The 19,085-nt window shown below is 40.4% G+C and overlaps 1 protein-coding gene across 4 annotated transcripts in view; it reads right to left on the minus strand.

The window, feature by feature from the left end:
• The window catches only part of AFF1 (ALF transcription elongation factor 1), a 121,602-nt gene that overhangs the window by 22,057 nt on the left and 80,460 nt on the right, over nucleotides 1–19,085 (minus strand). For all 4 annotated transcript variants that reach the window (XM_073541427.1, XM_073541437.1, XM_073541428.1 and 1 more), the window contains 6 exons: nucleotides 15,417–15,458; nucleotides 10,779–10,850; nucleotides 9,043–9,079; nucleotides 5,957–6,011; nucleotides 5,077–5,137; nucleotides 3,964–3,998 (listed from right to left, as the gene is read on the minus strand). In XM_073541427.1, the coding sequence (XP_073397528.1) occupies nucleotides 3,964–3,998; nucleotides 5,077–5,137; nucleotides 5,957–6,011; nucleotides 9,043–9,079; nucleotides 10,779–10,850; nucleotides 15,417–15,458 (302 nt within the window). The remainder of the gene's footprint in view (nucleotides 1–3,963; nucleotides 3,999–5,076; nucleotides 5,138–5,956; nucleotides 6,012–9,042; nucleotides 9,080–10,778; nucleotides 10,851–15,416; nucleotides 15,459–19,085) is intronic.

The following is a 19,085-nucleotide window of genomic DNA, read 5'->3' on the forward strand; positions in this document are numbered from 1 at the left end:
CCAATCTCAGACACATGAGTCACTGTCTGGTACAGCATGTTAAAACATATCTAATCTCCATTCTGCCAAGGAGACAAAAAAAAAAAAAACATGACAAGGTCTATTACAGCACTTCCATACTGATACACACACGGTTACTAAGACATAGGAATTACTATAACATTAGGCTATGTTCACACGTGGTTTTTTTTTTTTTTTGCTTTTTCCCCTGCAGCCAAAACCTGATCTCTTGGCAGTAAAACCAACATGTTTTGCTTGCTTTTTTGCTATATTTTTTTTTTTGCTGCGTTTTTCAAGCTCCCAAAGTTCAGCTCTGCTTCCACCATACAAGCATGAGCAATGCAAGGTTAGGACACCAATGTAAGACTTAGGCCAAGTTCACACTTAGTTTTTGCTGCTTTTTTAATGCTAAATTTCAGCTATGTTTTATAGTACCAGCAAATCCTATATTTAAGAAATTTCATGCATCACATTTCTATGTCAAAAGTAGTTTGTGCTTTGCATGGTATTTTTGAACCTAGAGCATGTCACTTTTTTCAGCATTTTTCACCCATTGACTTGAATGCACCAAAAAAAAAAAAAAAAAAAAGGCATCATGTTTTGTTGTTTTTTGTGCCCTGATTCTATGGAATAGGACTTTTGTTTTCCACAAATCTAGCATGCAAACCCCTCCCCCCCCCCCCCCCCCCGAAGAAGCAACAAAGCGAAACGCGCGTTGGGATCTTTCTGCCCACACTTTAGCCAGGTTGGTTTTTAATATATATGCACTGTTTGATATATTTATTATTATTATGGCCAGTATATATGTTTTTTTTGAACTACTGAATTTCATCTGTAAACTTTGCTGTCAGTTTGCATTTCTCTCTGTGTACCTTTTGGCAGGTCCGGTTAATTGGTACTCCTTTACTGCACTATTGCACTTTATACTCGTTACTATTCCTTTTTCTGAGAGATATTTGTTTACTTACACACACATCTATATCTATCTATCTATATCTATCCACACATACACACACATATATATACATGAATAGTGGATGTGGTCAAAAAGAGATAGCTAGATAGGCTAGATAGATAGATTGATTGATTGATTGATTGATTAGCTGAAGAGCCCGGCGCTGCCCGAGCATAGTAACTAACTGTGGTTAGTTATAACAAATTATAATTCTCCTCCATCCCATAGTCCCATGCCCATATACCCATCATACATATTCGCCATCCCATAGTCGAGTGCCCATATACCCATCACACATCCTTCATCTCATAGTCCCATGCCCATATACCCATCATACATATCCTCCATCCCATAGTCCCGTGCCCATATACCCATCACACATCCTTCATCTCATAGTCCCATGCCCATATACCCATCATACATATCCTCCATCCCATAGTCCAGTGCCTATATAACCATCATACATATCCGCCATCCCATAGTCCAATGCCCATAAACCCATCACACATCCTCCATCCCATAGTCCCGTGCCCATATACCCATTATGACATCATCACCACCATGGCAACCGTTATGACATAACCATCACCATTGCAACCTATTAAGACATTGTCACCATGGCAACCATTTTGACAGCATCTTCGCCATTGCAACCTATTATGACATTAGCGTAGCCATGGCAACCATTATGACATCATAATGAGGGGTGGAGCTTGATACACACACTTTTTCCCCATTATGTAGATAGGGGCAAAATTGTTTGGAGAATTGGAACGCGTGGGGTTAAAATTTCGCCTCACAACATAGCCTATGACGCTCTCGGGGTCCAGACGTGTGACTGTGCCAAATTTTGTGGCTGTAGCTGCGACAGTGCAGATGCCAATCCCGGACATACACACACACTGAGCTACTGTATATACATAATATATATATATATATTATATTGTGTGTACATATCTTTTTGACCAGTGTGTGTGTGTGTGTGTGTATATATATATATATATATATATATACACACATACATATACACACACACACACACATACATAAACACATATACACTTTGTATCATACCTTATATCTGGCTGTTATTTTTACTCTTATATTGGTGTTTCATGTATGGTTTATTAATATTTGCATTATTGTTATATTCATATATGATATATATGGATTTCATTAATTTATACCGACCTGGTCTCAGTGTGGCATTCAGGTGTCGCCGATTCCCTTATTTACAATTGCTGTATAATATACTAATTTTATTCCTTATTTGAAATAATAAAATTTACATATTTTTTATATTGCTCCTTGGTCCTATTTCTTTGGGGTTTTTGTTGTATTATTATGGATGAGCTATTGTTTCTTTAGCTTTTTGGGGATTATTACTGTAAAAAGCAGCTTTTAATTTGCATGAAAAAATGCATCAACATCAATGGTGTGAACATAGCCTTACTTACAGGCACAAATAAGTATAAGGTATGTATTTAGACTCAAACGTAATACAATAAGGAACCTGGCCGTTTCACATGAATACATTTCCTTTATGAAGAAATTATAAAGTAGAGAAAAGAAAAAAAAAAAAAAAAAAAAACTGCATTGCCTAGTGTCCTAGAAAAAGAATTAAAATTAGAGGGTATCAACCCTTCCAAGCAACAGAGAACAGATGCAATGGGGTACCCTGCACATGCTTTCCCACCGCACTTTTCACTTGTATTAGGCAGACAATGATAGCAGTTCCATCGATGCCATAGTGGTGAATAGATTATTGGACATGAATGCAAGCTACTGCTTTACTCATACGGGGGACTTTGTTTCACACACCCATTATCAGGATCAACTGTGGTCCCAGTAGTCAGAAACCTAGTGATCCCCGACAACAGGGATCACCAAGTCCCTTGTGTGGATGCAGTAGTTTTCAAGCGGGAAAAACTTATCACCTGTCCAGATGATAAATATATCTTTTAGAACAGAATTATGTATATAGTCATGTAAAAGAATGACAACATATCTAGCATGTTCTACTGCATCATGTCAGTATACACCTTGATATATACTGCTCAAATAATAAAGGGAGTACCTTTAAAATACCACATCATAGATATAATTGAATGAAATATTCCAGCTGCAGATCTTTATTCATTACATACTGGAATGCATTAAGAACAATAAAACATAAAAACGATCAATGTAAATCAAAGTTGATTTCCCACAGATATCTGGATTTAGAGTGATACTCAAAATTAAAATGGAAAATCAAATTACATGCCGATCCAAGTTCAGTGGAAATGCCTCAAGACAAGGAAATGATGCTCAGTAGTGTGCGTGGCCTTCACGTGCCTTTATGACCTCCCTACAATGCCTGGGCATGGTACCGGTCCTGCTGGGTTGTTGCCAACCTACGGCCCCCTCCACGTCTCTTGGTGTTCTGGCCTATCTCCTGGTATCTGCTCCATGCTTTGAACACTGTCTTGACTGACACAGCTACCCTTCATGCCACAGCTCTCTTTGATGTGCCATCCTGGATGAGCTGCACTACCAGAGCAACTTCTGTGGCTTGCTACTGTACCTCTAGGGGTGAGTGTGATGACAAAATGCAAAAGTCACTAAAACTACAGCTCAAATAGGATGAGAATATAGAAATGGTCTGTGGTCAGAATCACTCCTTTATAGGAGCTGTCTTGCTAATTGCCTATCATTTCTACATGTTGTCTCTTACATTTTCACAACAGCAGGAGAAATTGAATCACAATTGGTGTTGCTTCATAACTGGACAGGTTGATTTCACAGAAGTGTGATTGACTGGGAATTACATTGTGTTGTTTAAGTGTTGCCTTTATTTTTTTTTTAAGCAGTGTATTTTCAGTTTGATCTCTGAAGAAATAGAACAAAGACAAGGTACTCCAAACTAAACTACCATTTTAAGAAATAATGAAGAAAGGTATCGACATTTGAAGGAAACAAATGTATAAAAAAGTGCATAAATGTCATATAGAGGGTACATGCGTTACCTAGATGGAGCAGAAGAAAGGGGTTTTTCAGTGATCTGCAAGGTAAAACAAAAAGCACACTTAATGGTACATTACCAACAAAAAAAAGAATAATTTCCTAACTAGCAAGCATGGATAATACAAAGTGTTCGGGAACTGATGCAAGACTAATGTGAAACCATATAACATGTTTTGGAAAAAAGGGCAATTTAATAAAGATTTTCCCCAAAATAATTTTATGTCTGAAAAAATAGTGACTATTCTGAAGGAAAAAAAAGCTGGATTCATGTATGAAGCGCGGCACTGAACTAATGTTCTATGAGTTCATGAAAAAATACACAATTAATCCTAGATTTGGATATACCCATTCTTTTACCCTTCTAACCCCCCTCCTTGCCCTTTCCCTGCCTATCTCTCGCATTACAATAAATACTGTAATATGTCTTAACTATAGTAAAATATTGGGACATGATATACTTAAAAGATCAAAGTGATATGTCACATGCACAGCTTGTTATTGTTGTTAAAAAGTCTTAGTTTTTTTTTCTTTTTGGAAAAAATAAATAAAAATATTGAAAAGGAAAAAATACACAATTGCAAATGTAAAACAGCAGAGGATTAAGGATTATGGTTAAAACTTGGGGGGGAAAAAAAAAAATGGCGTCGGCGTAATCTCGCGAGATTTCGCCGACGCCATCTTTTTGGATCCCGATGTCGTCCACGCCAGCGACATGTTCTTGCGGCGACGCCATCTTGAATATCGCGGGATTTCACGAAATCCAAGATGGCGTCGCCGCAAGAACATGTCGGCGGCCTGGAGAACGTCTGGATCCAGGATCGCGGAGGCGGAGGAAGATGTCGGGCAGCGACGATGACGGTGTGAGTATGAGAAACGGAGTGAGAGAAAGGAACGTATGTGGAGTGAAAGAGTGAGTGGAGGTGAAAGGTGAGAGGAGTGTGTGTTGAGGCGGTGTGGTGTGTTGAGGGTTAACATGTGCATGTGTGTGTGTGGTGACGTCACCGGTTACAACTGGACGGAAGTTGTTACAACCGGAAGCTGCTTAGGGCATTTATTATCTTATAAAATATAAAAGTAGATCAAATTCTCCTTTAAATTTGTATTTGGTGACCTACCTCCTCCTCAACATCATCACTGTCCTCACTGTCGCTGATCTGCAGGTCATCTTCCAACATGCTAAATCCAAAAAGAAGTGTTTATGTTGATTAGTATGTAGATTAGTAATCCCCTCTAATTTACATATTTTGTTCACATTTTTAGTAAGCAGCATTTGAATGAAACCATACAAACATAAATGCACACTTCATGCCAGCCTATCCTAACAAGATGTGGTACTTTGTGATGCGTGGCAACTGTCTGACATCTTGATTAGGTGGCTACAATATACGTAGACACTGAACGCACTGCTTAGAAATCCAATATCGTGATGAAATCATTTTATTTATATTGCACCAACATAATCCGCAGCACTTGAAATCAACATTACCTACTTGCAATTTTTGGGTTGTTTCAACATTGCAGCTATTTTTCTATTTTAGTAAATCTTCCTTTCCAGTTATGTCACTTAGAGTTACATAACGGTATCCTGTTGTGGAGTGGCGGTGGGACTGATTAAGTCATTCACACCTTGATTCTCCTGGAGGTTCTCCTCCGTTTGGGCGTTTGATATTTACATTGGATTTTACTGTGTTCATCTGATTTCGATGTTTATACTATTCTCATGCAGTTTGTTTTCCAGCCTCTGTCATGTTCATAACACTTCAATATTTAAGGCATTTTATAAATGTATATGATGTCCTTTATTACCATCTGCGTCACATTTTGGTAAACTCATGTGAATCAAAATTCTAAGAGATTCCGAGTCACTGCATGCTGAATATGGGTATTTCTATTAATAGTGCTGTCCAACAGCTGTCTGTAGTAAACTTCTAAACCGATTTCTGCGTTTTACCAAAACATTGCAAAAAAAAAAAAAAAAACCTCAGAATGACTTACGACGATGATCCCTTATGTGGGCTTGGAAAAACTTTTGAGAAGTTGTCATAGTGTCCTGTAAGAAAAATAAATGAGTCATTTCCTCTGGAGGAGACTGAACTAACAAGAAAGGAAGAAAACAGCCAAAGCCTTTCAAATGAAATAAAGTTACATGTGGAAAAATTGCCAAAAGAGTTGCCAAGCAATATGGATCTGAAGGGGGTCAATCGTGAAATATGAAAAACTAAAGTTGAAAACTAGCAATAACAAGCAGCAAAATATCACCATAAAGATACTTTACATTAAAGGGAAATGTGTAAATGAGGCTGAAGAGCCATTTGTAGGCCTCTGTCAATGCAGATGTATTCCCCGCAAAGCATCGCTTCCTTGGGCTTGACTGACAGCTCCTTTGCCTGAAGTCACACAGGATAGAGGCGGTCAGTGCTGGGCGGGGAATAGAGCTGGAGTGGCAGAAACTTCAGATCTACACTCTGAAGTGCTCTTCAGTCTCCTTTGCATATCAATTCACACGCTGATTTTTCAGTAATGGAGGAATGGACTGGCCATGTAACGGTAATGCTGGACTTGTCTTCAAAAAAGCTACATGCAAATATAGATTGTGGGGTGAAATATAGCGGAGAAATTATTTTTTAAAAATGGAGTGTCAGAATAGAATATTGACCCTGAAACACTGTCCCAAACTAATCCTGCTTTCTGCACTGGAAGATCCCTTGCCTCTAGGGTATGGAATCTAATAATCTCTTTGCTGGACCCTACGGCTACCACTCAACAGCAGTGAGATTGTTACTGAGGAGCATCTTTACTTAAAATTTCTGAACTGGACCATCCCCCTATTATTCCTACTAGAACTTTTTTATATTTATACTTTTTTTTTTTTTATATAACACAACTAGGTGTTACCATTCCCCTACACATTGTGACACCTGTAACACTGTTTGGACCCCCAAGTGATAAACCCGGTTGTCAATATATTCTTATATTTCGAGAAGGAATCACAGAGGCACAGGTCTAAGAAAAGATGCTCCAAAATTTTTATTTTATGGGAAATGCAAATATTTTCTAAAATCAGTCATAAAAGCTGACTGATTCTCCATCTCATATGCCCAGCGCTTTGAAGGTTAATGGCATTTTAAAAGTACATAAAACTAATAGTTCCAGGCTCGTATTACCTCTAAGCCTACAAAGCTTACAAAAACAGCAGCTCATATTCACAGATCTGGAAGTAAATGCTTCCAATGATCATCATTGGTGGAAATATAGAAGATAGGCCAGACAGCTACCATAAAAACATTGTGAATGATTTTAGAGTTTTCATTTTAACACTGGGTTGTTCGGTCTAAAGCTACAAAGTCTGCAGTCACATTGTGGATCCTTACATTGTGTGCACTGCGAGGATTCTCCAGTACTGGCACCAGGAGCGGCAGTTATGTGACAATACTCATTCTCCTGCCCACAATTCCAACTAGATGCAGTGAATGAGGCCACACCCAAGTGTATTTATCGAGGCAGGAATCAAGTCTAGTTGGAATGTGGCCGGGAGTATGCATATTGCATACTTGGGGTTACATGACCGCGGCTCCTGGTGCAGACACTGGAGAATCCTCACAGCAAGCACAATGTGAGGATTCACATGTCTGTAGTCACAGAGCGTATTCCAGACTTGTAGCTTTAGACCGGACAACTCCTTTTAAAGGTGTATTGGGGGGTTTACACTCTAGAGTGACCGGGGCCCCATACACAAAAGGCTGTAGACCAAACATGTTGATATTGGTGGGTTAGACGTTAGTCTAATGTTTATGGGGGGAACTTAAGGCTTAAATTACACCAGCCTATTGGTGGTGTTAAACCATTGCTGATTGACAACATTTGCAGTCGCTTTACAGATTGCATTTAATATCCACACTTAATTGGTAATAGATCGTTGTAATAGGCTGCCTTTGCTCTTTGAACACATGTCCTGTATATATAGGACAATGCACTGCCGAGAGCAATGACCTTTTAAAAAAAAAAAAAGGGAAAAGATTGTTTCCATCGCTGAACGATCATTTTCCTAGTTTGTCAGATGACTGGCAGAGTTTACACTGCATGATTATCGGGAAACAAGAATAAGAACTATGTAAACGGACCTCAAAAGGGAATCTGTCAGCAGGATTTCACCCCAGAAAATATTCATCTTTGCATGTAGCCATTTAAAAGACAAGTCCAGCATTACAGTTACATGACCAGTTTTACTCCTTTACTGAAAATTACCAAAACTGACAAAAAAACACGTTTAAAAATTGGCTGCAATTCTGGAAAGCCTCTTACTGCAATATTCATTGGAAGATTCTTTATTGTCCACTACGCATTTCAATGCCGTACTGGCATCTTGTTCAAGTGTAGGGAGAAAAAAAAACCACTCTTGATAAAGATGCCAGTGTTTTTTTCTGTTTTGGTAATTGCCTTTTGGTGGATTCTTCCTGTAGCCACAAAGCAGCTTCAGCCGGCTATCTAAACCTTTATAGTGGTTGTGTCTTCACACAACCAAAGGTGAGCAAACCTATTGTTTTTACTGTCTCCTATATTAGAGTTTTACCCAACTGTGGGCTTACCCTGTTTACTCTTCTTTTCTGATATGTAAATTAAGCTGAAAATCTAATGCCTCTGTTGCTCCAGCTCTAATCCTGCCCAGTGCCACTAATAAACATGGCTTGGCCTCTTAGATCTTGCAGCTTGCAATCACTGCACAACTTATGTTAATCGGTATGCAGATACCATGGCTTGACCTCAAACATAGCTCTTTAAATTCTTTGCACAAGTGATCTACATGTGACTAGTTATGTTGAAGTTTCACTTTTGATGGCATGTCCATAGACATCAGTAGGACACAGTCTGAAAAATTAAGCATCACTGGCTAATTTCTAGGTACATTCGTTAACTGACATTTGACCAGCTAATCAAAAAGGTAATTCAAATGCAAGTAAAAGGCCAGCTACTTATTAGGTACCATTAAATTTGCCCCATAACTAAAAACCCCAGAGTACCGCTATGAATATCAGTTGTTTCTCACCCATAGGCATTCTTATACATCTAAATGCATGACTTACTTTGGTTCACTTTGACAGATGGAACGTGCTGACTATCCTGAAGGTAAAAAAAATGGTTTTATTAATTATAGCACAACACTCAAACGCACCATTATAAGCCCAATGTGACTGAATAAACATGCTCTGTACTTTGGAACTGTGAAGAAAAGTCACCATAACCATTATTTTATGTATCCTAGAGCTACATCAGCAGCTTTTAATACCTGAAGGGAGATTATATATCGATATAGAGAATATATACCACAACTATCTCTATAGTAAAGCTGGTACTGCACAGATGTATTTCATGGTCTGAACTCCACAGCCTCATTTAAGCCTATGAGGCCATAAAATTTGAGTCAGGAAACCAACGGCCAGTCAGTGCATTGCGGTCCATACTCGGACCGTGAAACATGGATGAGCAACTGCGGCCTTAATGATGTTTTTGTCTATGTTAAATGAGCTTTTGCGTAGGAGTAATATCTGATTACATCTAATAGATGGATATAGATGGAGACATGAGAATTTCCCAGAGCTTCACTATATCCTATCCACAGCACTGCATCACATGCATCCACATTAAGTGTAAAAAGCACTGTCTGCGGACCACAGATTCTGCACTAATGATCTAGGACCAGGGGTCCCAAACAAGTAGCTCGAAAAACACATGTGGCTTGCGGCTGACTTCCAGCTTAGTGCTAGACAGCTATTAACAGTAGATCTCTAGATGGTGACTTTTGTGTAGCCCTGCACAGAAGAGCAAATCTAGTGGAGGGTAAGATAGGAAACCTTGGACTCTTGGCATACTGCCTTGGTGTGATTTCAGTGGAAAAGCTTTGGCTGTCCTTATACCGGTAACAAGGGGTTCTGGGCAAGGATGTGGAGTCGTGGTAAGCCAAACGTCAGACTCCCCAGCTCTGGTCACTACTGAGCACAGATTCATCTCAACTAAAAACTGAGATCCTTAGATCAGGAATAGAACAGACATTTATAGGACATTCAGAACTCTCCCAAATTCTGAAAATAATGTACAGCACATCCTGCATTGTACTACTGCACCCAATTTATTATATATTTTAGGAGTTGGAGTCAGTCCATTTTATACCAACTCCAGCTCCTCAGCCCTGGTTCTGGGTGTCACTACAGCGAGTGGAGCAGGAGCTGGATTTGGACGTGACCTCTCAGAGCAGAATGTGTCTCTCAAGGTCAGAAAGGTTGGGCACGTCTGGCATAGACAGAACGCTATAAACTAAAATACGTGGAAAGGGAGCACATCTTTTTCCATATTCCTGGCATCATGCATTGATGGCCTTCTCATCACCCCTAAATCAGCTGTATGCAGCTAATAACTGCCTGAAAAGCCTATCAAATGACTAAACCTGGCCATACACATTAGATACAATTGTTTGTCACAAAAGCATCCCCCATATGTAGGAACCCTAAAGGTCAGCTAAGCATTCCACTGTTTATATATAAACCACTCCAGAACTCTTCTCCCCACCAAACAAAAAGATCAGCCATAGAAATTACAACAGCAACAAGAACCTGGCAGTGTTTACACTGTTCACCATGCATGTTTCGTCACTGTGTAATTTTATGAAGTTAATGGCTTCTTATTAGGTTGCTTCATACTTGCTTTCTGGCTGCACCCTGCCAGTAATATTGCAGATCCAGTATGCCAATACAGAAAGTTACAAAGAGGCAAAGATGGTCAACAAACACCATGTATAAAAACATAAAAGAATGAATAGACAAACCTTATTTGGAAATGCAGCGGTGCTTGGAGTATGGATACCTGTTAATGGAGGCGGCCATGAATGGGTCATTTCCTAAAGAAAATTAAAGAAATGTTGATATACATCTAAAGTTAAACATTAAAAAAACAAACACATATGGTCGATAGTCACTGCGTGCCAGATAAAAATATGAAATCAAACCGAGAGCAAAAGTGTGATAGAGGATCCCAATGTGTGAATGTCATATGACGCACAATACCTACTGAAATGGGATCCAATGACAATCCAGCAGTCAGAAATCCCAAAAATGTAAAAATCAGAACTAATAGCAGTAACACAGGTCATTTGCGACAGCAATGGAGGAACACGTCAACCAATTTAACATAGTCAGGCAATGTCTTGGATACCATCTCTAATTACCTCTTCAGAGGACGCCTTAAAGTTTGGTTTATATACTTTGCTCCACTACAATTAATAACAACATAACTCAAGTTCTTATAGGGGTTATCCAGAATTAGTAAAACATAGCCACTTTCTTCCAAAAATGGCACCAGAGGCATCTACAGATGAGCTGAAGTTCAGCCCTATTTGCTTCAATGGAGTGAAGCTGGGATTGCTTGTTGCAGAGTTTATTGTGGGTAACAACGTGACCCTATTCACTAGTATTATGATGCAATGTAGCAGGCGGCACAAAATCTTAGGCCACCAAGTTGGTCATGTGGGCTTTCTCACCAGGGATTACCAGTCTTCGATCACGTTCACAAGTTCAGTATTTCGTCTCTGTTTTACAGTTGTGGCCAAAAGTATTGACACCCCTGCAATTTTGTCAGCTAATACTCAGTTTCTTCCTGAAAATGATTGCAATCACAAATTCTTTGGTATTATTATCTTCATTTAATTTGTCTTAAATGAAAAAAAACACAAAAGAGAAATGAAGCAAAAAATTGATCATTTCACACAAAACTCCAAAAATGGGCCAGACAAAAGTATTGGCACTCTCAGCCAAATACTTGGTTGCACAACCTTTAGCCAAAATAACTGCGACCAACCGCTTCCGGTAACCATCAATGAGTTTCTTACAATGCTCTGCTGTAATTTTAGACCATTCTTCTTTGGCAAACTGCTCCAGGTCCCTGATATTTGAAGGGTGCCTGTTCTATGGGATTCAGGTCTGAACTCATTGCTGGCCACCTTAGAAGTCTCCAGTGCTTTCTCTCAAACCATTTTCTAGTGCTTTTGAAGCGTGTTTTGGGTCATTGTCCTGCTGGAAGACCCATGACCTCTGAGGGAGACCCAGCTTTCTCACACTGGGCCCTACATTATGCTGCAAAATTTGTTGGTAGTCTTCAGACTTCATAATGCCATGCACACGGTCAAGCACTCCAGTGCCAGAGGCAGCAAAGCAACCCCAAAACATCAGGGAACCTCCGACATGTTTGACTGTAGGGACCGTGTTCTTTTCTTTGAATGCCTCTTTTTTTCTCCTGTAAACTCTATGTTGATGCCTTTGCCCAAAAAGCTCTACTTTTGTCTCATCTGACCAGAGAACATTCTTCCAAAACATTTTAGGCTTTTTCAGGTAAGTTTTGGCAAACTCCAGCCTGGCTTTTTTTATGTCTCGGGGTAAGAAGTGGGGTCTTCCTGGGTCTCCTACCATACAGTCCATTTTCATTCAGACGCCGACGGATAGTACGGGTTGACACTGTTGTACCCTCGGACTGCAGGGCAGCTTGAACTTGTTTGGATGTTAGTCAAGGTTCTTTATCCAACATCCGCACAATCTTGCGTTGAAGTCTCTTGTCAATTTTTCTTTTCCGTCCACATCTAGGGAGGTTAGCCACAGTGCCATGGGCTTTAAACTTCTTGATGACACTGCGCACGGTAGACACAGGAACATTCAGGTCTTTGGAGATGGACTTGTAGCTTTGAGATTGCTCATGCTTCCTCACGTCCTCAGACAGTTCTTTGGTCTTCTTTCTTTTCTCCATGCTCAATGTGGTACACACAAGGACACAGGACAGAGGTTGAGTCAACTTTAATCCATGTCAACTAGCTGCAAGTGAGATTTAGCTATTGCCAACACCTGTTAGGTGCCACAGGTAAGCTACAGGTGCTGTTAATTACACAAATTAGAGAAGCATCACATGATTTTTCAAACAGTGCCAATACCTTTGTCCACCCTTTTTTTTTTATGTTTGGTGTGGAATTATATCCAATTTGGCTTTAGGACAATTCTTTTTGTGTTTTTTCATTTAAGACAAATTAAATGAAGATAATAATACCAAAGAATGTGTGTTTGCAATAATTTTCAGGAAGAAACTGAGTATTATCTGACAGAATTGTAGGGGTGTCAATACTTTTGGCCACAACTGTACATCAGTAAGGAACGATAGAATCAGAGGAAAAGTATAATAGAAACATGGGCATCACTTCTGTATGTGGTTGACTCCTTGTTTTGGCTTATAAATACTGAACATGTGAATGTGATCTATAGGTTATACAGTCAGAAAACAGTCTTCAAGAAAAAAAATAACGTGCAGTGCTGCTAAACCTTAGACATCACCTAATCACTATAAACTAACAATTTGGGAACTGCATAAAATTGTGTCATTTTCTACAGAGCTTTTAAAGAGGTTGCTACCATTTTGCTGAAATTTCTGAAAGGTCATACACATGTGTAATGGCATATTTAGGGTGTGTGCACACGTTGCGGATTCTACTGCGGATCCGCAGCGGATTTGGCCCTGCGGGTTGTACAGTACCATTATATCCTATGTAAATTGAAAAAAGGTGTGCACATGCTGCGGAAAAATCCGAAGGTAAAAGCTGCACGTTCATTTCCGCAACATGTCAATTCTTTGTGCGGATCTGCAGTGTTTCTGCACCCACTGACTTGCATTGAATCAGGAATATCCGCAGCAAAAAAGCAGGTCTAAAAAAGATCTGCGGTTTTGATGCGGATGAAATGCTGCAGATCGGGAGGGGGGAAGAGTGTGGGCGGTGACTGTGTGCATGCAAGGTGTGTGGGCGGTGACTGTGCGTGTTGCCGGGGCTGTGTGTGTGTGTGTGTGTGTGTGTGTGTGTGTGTGTGTGTGTGTGTGTGCGTGCGTGCGTGCGTGCGTGCGTGCGGTTACGGGTTACCGGGGCTATGCCTGCTACACTGACAGTGAGTGACGCATTAGCCAATGATGGGACAGTAGTAGTCCCATCATCCGGCTAACGTGTTGAATGTATAAAAAAAAGAAAAAACACAAAAACCCACATACAGAACATACAACACATAACATAGATTACATACTTACTAATCACCTAATCCCCAAAGCCCTCGTCGCCTTTAATAAAAATAACTTAATAAACCAACCTATTCTTACCTTTCCGCCGTAGTCCAATTAATAACAAGGGTCCCATGACGATTTCCCCTATAGAACAGGGACATCGGGTGCTCCAACGATGAAATGACAGGCAGAGGTAATCCTCCGCCGGGAAAGAGGTCCCGTAACCCTAGCCCTCACGCAGCATTGCTGTAAAGTGAGACTCTGAACTCAGGTAACCTCAGTGATGCACTGCAGGAGGCATTGTCTCCTGTCAGTTCATCACTGGGAGGCCCTATAAGAGCAGTGACATCACCTGATGTCACTGTTCTATAGGGGAGATCATCTTGGGACACTCGCTATTAATTGGACTGCGTCGGACAGGGAGTATACGGTTGGTCTATTTTTTACTTGGATCTGGAAGTGCAATAAAAAAATGAAAACCGTGTTGTTTTATTTCATTAAAATACTTTATTCTTATGTGTGTGCTTTTTTTTAAACCCTTTAAAACTATAAAAGATTAATAATGGATAGGTGTCTTATTGACGCCTATCCATTATTAACCGGGCTTAATGTCACCTTACAATAGCAAGGTGACAATAACCCCTTATTATCCCCACATCCCACCGCTACACGGGAGTGGGAAGAGAGGGGCTAAGTGCCAGAATTGGCGCACTCAGATTGTTTAAGGTTGAACCTACTGACAGATTCCCTTTAATTCCATAGCGCATCTCACGATCACCACTTTCCCAAGCAACCAGCTAGACATGAAAAAAAAAAAATTGTGATTGTGTGCTCTGAACCGTCTCTTGGCCACTAGTACCAACTATTTCAGCAATTTGCACTACAGCAAGTTTTCTGTGAGATCAGCCAAATGGGCTAGCCAACTCTCCCCACAAACTTCAATGAGCTGCGGGCACTTATGATTAATCTGTGGTTACCTAGCTTTTGTAGATACAGATCACTGAAAGTGCGGATCACCACAAAACCTGCCTTTTTGGAGATGTACTGACCCAGTCTTCGACCCATCACAATTAGGCCTATTCCAAACACCCAGCTTCTTACAGTAGGCAATTTCTCTGCTCCCAACACATCTTTTAAGAACTTACTGTTCATTTGTTGCTTGTTATATCTCAACATTTGACATTCTCATGAGAAAATGAATTTTAGTCATCACTGGTATTAATGATATGGTTGAGACAGAATCGCTGTATTCTGAATTCACTGAACATTGCTATATTTCTAGCATTTGTGTTCTCTCTACATGATCGATTCCCTAAGAATATTGCTTGATAATAGCACGAAGACCATATTTTGCATGGCGATAAAGTGTATAAATCCTACAAACCTTCAAAATGTCTTCAACACAATGGGCTTCATTAGTGAAGGTCTGAAAAACAAAACAAAAAACACATTATGAATCAATTTGCATAATAAGACTGTAGCATCGACATTCTACATTTAAAGGAAAAGTAAAGATCTAGATTTGGTCATTAGAAATTAAATTTTCTTTCCTTCAAACTAAAATTGGAAATGGATGTGAAGTAGTAAGCAGCAGCAATATGGCCCTGGCTGTACAAAGACTGGTGTTATGAAAGGTGCCACCTGCACTAACTGGCATCTGCAATGTACAGTAACTTGTTTTCTGTGGCAAATTTGACTCCAATATGGCCGATTGTGACAGAATACACAGTAGGATGGAGTTCGGAAACAACGTTACACATAGGATCACATTAAAACCTTAAACTACCTAATGTCCCAAAGATGAAAGATACTGGACTGTAAAGATATATACTGATAATCTGCCATGTACCCAATCAGTAGATTTGGTTTCCAGTACCATCTCTATGCTGATGACACCCAATTATACGCTTCTTCTCCTGACATCACGCCAGCCTTTCTAGAAAACACTGGCGATTGTCTAAACGCTGTGTCTAATATCATGTCCTCACTATATCTGAAACTGAACCTGTCAAAGACTGAACTCCTTGTGTTTCCTCCCGCTACTAATGTACCTACACCCGACATTGCCATTTCCGTGTGTGGTTCTACTATTACTCCCCAGCAACATGCCCGCTGTCTTGGGGTCATACTTGATTCCGAGCTTTCCTTTGCCCCCCACATTCGATCACTGGCTCGCTCTTGTCATCTGCACCTCAAAAACATTTCTAGAATTCGACCTTTTCTTACTTTTGACTCTGCAAAAACTCTTACTGTTTCTCTTACTCATTCTCGTCTCGACTATTGTAACTCTCTTCTAATCGGTCTCCCTCTTACCAAACTCTCCCCTCTCCAATCTGTCTTGAATGCTGCAGCCAGAATCATATTCCTCACCAATCGTTACACCGATGCCTCTACCTTGTGCCAGTCATTACACTGGCTACCCATCCACTCCAGAATTCAGTATAAACTTATTACCCTCACCCACAAAGCCCTCCATGGCTCAGCACCACCCTACATCTCCTCCCTTGTTTCAGTATACCACCCTACCCGCGCCCTCCGTTCTGCTGATGACCTGAGGTTAGTATCCTCAATAGTCAGAACCTCCCACTCCCGTCTCCAAGACTTTACACGTGCCGCGCCAATTCTTTGGAATGCACTTCCCAGGTCAATACGATTAGTCCCCAATCCCCACAATTTTAAGCGTGTCCTGAAAACGCATTTATTCAGACTGGCCTATCGCCTCAACACATTAACCTAACCTATCCCTGTGTGGCAGAGCCAAAAGTTTTACCATAACCAGGTTCCCAGCATCATGTTCCCACATGCTTTATGCATCCATTAGCCCTCTGTGTCTGTACTGTTACACACTTAACATTATGGCTGGTCCATACAATCAGGGCAACTGTTACCACCCACCTTTCGTGTCTACCTCTTTCCTCATAGACTGTAAGCTTGCGAGCAGGGCCCTCACTCCTCTTGGTATTTGTTATAATCTACTGTATGTGATTATTGTTATGCTGTAATGTCTATTGTCTGTACAAATCCCCTCTGAAATGTAAAGTGCTGCGGAATATGTCGGCGCTATAAAAATAAAATTTATTATTATTATTATTACCCAGACTCATCCTATATTCTCTAAGGATATAGGAATTAGAGTGCCGTGGCTTTTACAGAAATAGGTAATGAGGTTGACTAACAGCTGATGTCCTCTTTCATGTACAGGTCACATGGGAAAGGGAATCTGAGATTTAGGAGCCATAACACCAACTCGTATGTCAGAGACACCTGTAAGTTCTCATTATATGGAAACATAAGACTATAATAAACCACTGACACATGAAGAGGACAAGATAGGTTCTCTTCTTATGGCAGCTTCTGACAATGAGGCTTAGGGTGCTTTCACATTGTGTTCAGGCACCCATTTAGTGAACCCATTTGTTGCTTAAGTCAAAACCCTCAGCAAAACAGTATTCGGATGTAAGCATTGATAGTGGTGACGATAGAGTGAATGTGCGCTCTGACATGCATCATTTTTGGGTGTGTAAGCCTACTGGAGGCTGACACCCAGACAGATGAATGTCTGCACGTTTGCTCTGTCAGCATCATTAGTCTATGGCCCCATCAATGAATACGCCCGAATCCCATTTTTGGGGTGTTTGTACGTAAGCCCCAACTAGACCACAGAATGGGTGCCTAAACACAATGCAAAAGCACCCTCTCACAAACAAATGAAAAATGACAGAAGGTTTGACCTCAGGTCCTGTATTGAGGACTTTTCCAGTACTTTATCGTTTATTGATCACCTATGCTAGGTCAACAATATTACAAAACCTCCAAAAAATTGTATTAAAGGGGTTGTCCGGGCTTTTCACATAATCTCAGTGCATAATTGGGCTGCAAAATGCTGGCAATAAGTAATTTACCTTCTGTGGCCAGTTTGCAGGGTTTGCTAGATATCATCTCTTGCTTGTAAGAAAAACGTCCAGGGGGGGTGTGTTCGGGAATTGAAATGAGAACTGGTCGTTTCCTCCTACTCTACTAAAAACATGCCCTCTATAGCAAAAACCCCACCCTCCATAGCAACAGGCCCTCCCCGACCACATGAAGAACAAATCCTCCCCCTCCAGCAGCCTCACTGCAGAGAGCAGCTGCTCCTCCCCCAGACACACGCTGAACAGTGATCTATGGAAAGTGAAACTAGTGAGGAGGAAACGACCAGTTCTCATTTCAATGCCAGATGACAGCAAAATACAAAAAAACTGTCTGTCAAACAACTGTTGCACATGAACAAAGGTTTAATCGACCTAATATAGCCTGAGGCTTAATCCAACTCATCAAACGTGCATATGGTAGCCATGTAAAGCAGGTTTTGTTAAGATTTTACCGCAATTTTTGTTGCTTCTTAAGCATATTGATAAAAGTTTAGTGGCTCAAAAATAAGCATGATTCATCGTTCTTAGGTTTTGCACCAAATCTGGATATATGCGTTCTTTGCACTTACCCATTGGTCATATGGGTGAAAAAATGCTGCAAATAAGCAGAAAAACACCCTGACATACTGTAACTGGCATGCTGCAGTATGCAAAAACAGTATTTTTCCAAATCGGTCAGGAAAAAAAAAAAACTGCGTGCATGAGATTTCTGAAATATCAGACTTCGCTGGTACAGTAAGACACAGCTTAAAATTTCCATTAAAAAAAAAACTGCAAAAACGCAATTTGTGAACATAGCCTTAAACTTGACAAGACAATGGCCAAACGGGAAAGGAATGATCAAACAACCTCTATTCGGAACCCAGAACATCACAACTAATTTAGAAGACATTCATTCTCATGTCTGTATTTACAGTCAGTATAAGGCTATGTGCACACGCTGCGGATTCACCCGCAGATTTTTATCTGCGGATCCGCAGGTAAAACCGCAGGTAAAATGACCTGCGGTTTTACCTGCGGATTGGCCTGCGGTTTTCCCCTGCGGTTTGCCACCTGGACAATGGAATAGGTGGCAAACCGCAGCAGAATCCGCAGAAAGAATTGACATGTCAATTCTTTCTGTGGATTCAAAATCGCAGCTT

The sequence above is a fragment of the Dendrobates tinctorius genome, unplaced genomic scaffold, assembly GCF_039654945.1.
Source record: "Dendrobates tinctorius isolate UK_male_01 unplaced genomic scaffold, ASM3965494v1 ptg000011l, whole genome shotgun sequence".
NCBI lineage: Eukaryota > Metazoa > Chordata > Amphibia > Anura > Dendrobatidae > Dendrobates > Dendrobates tinctorius.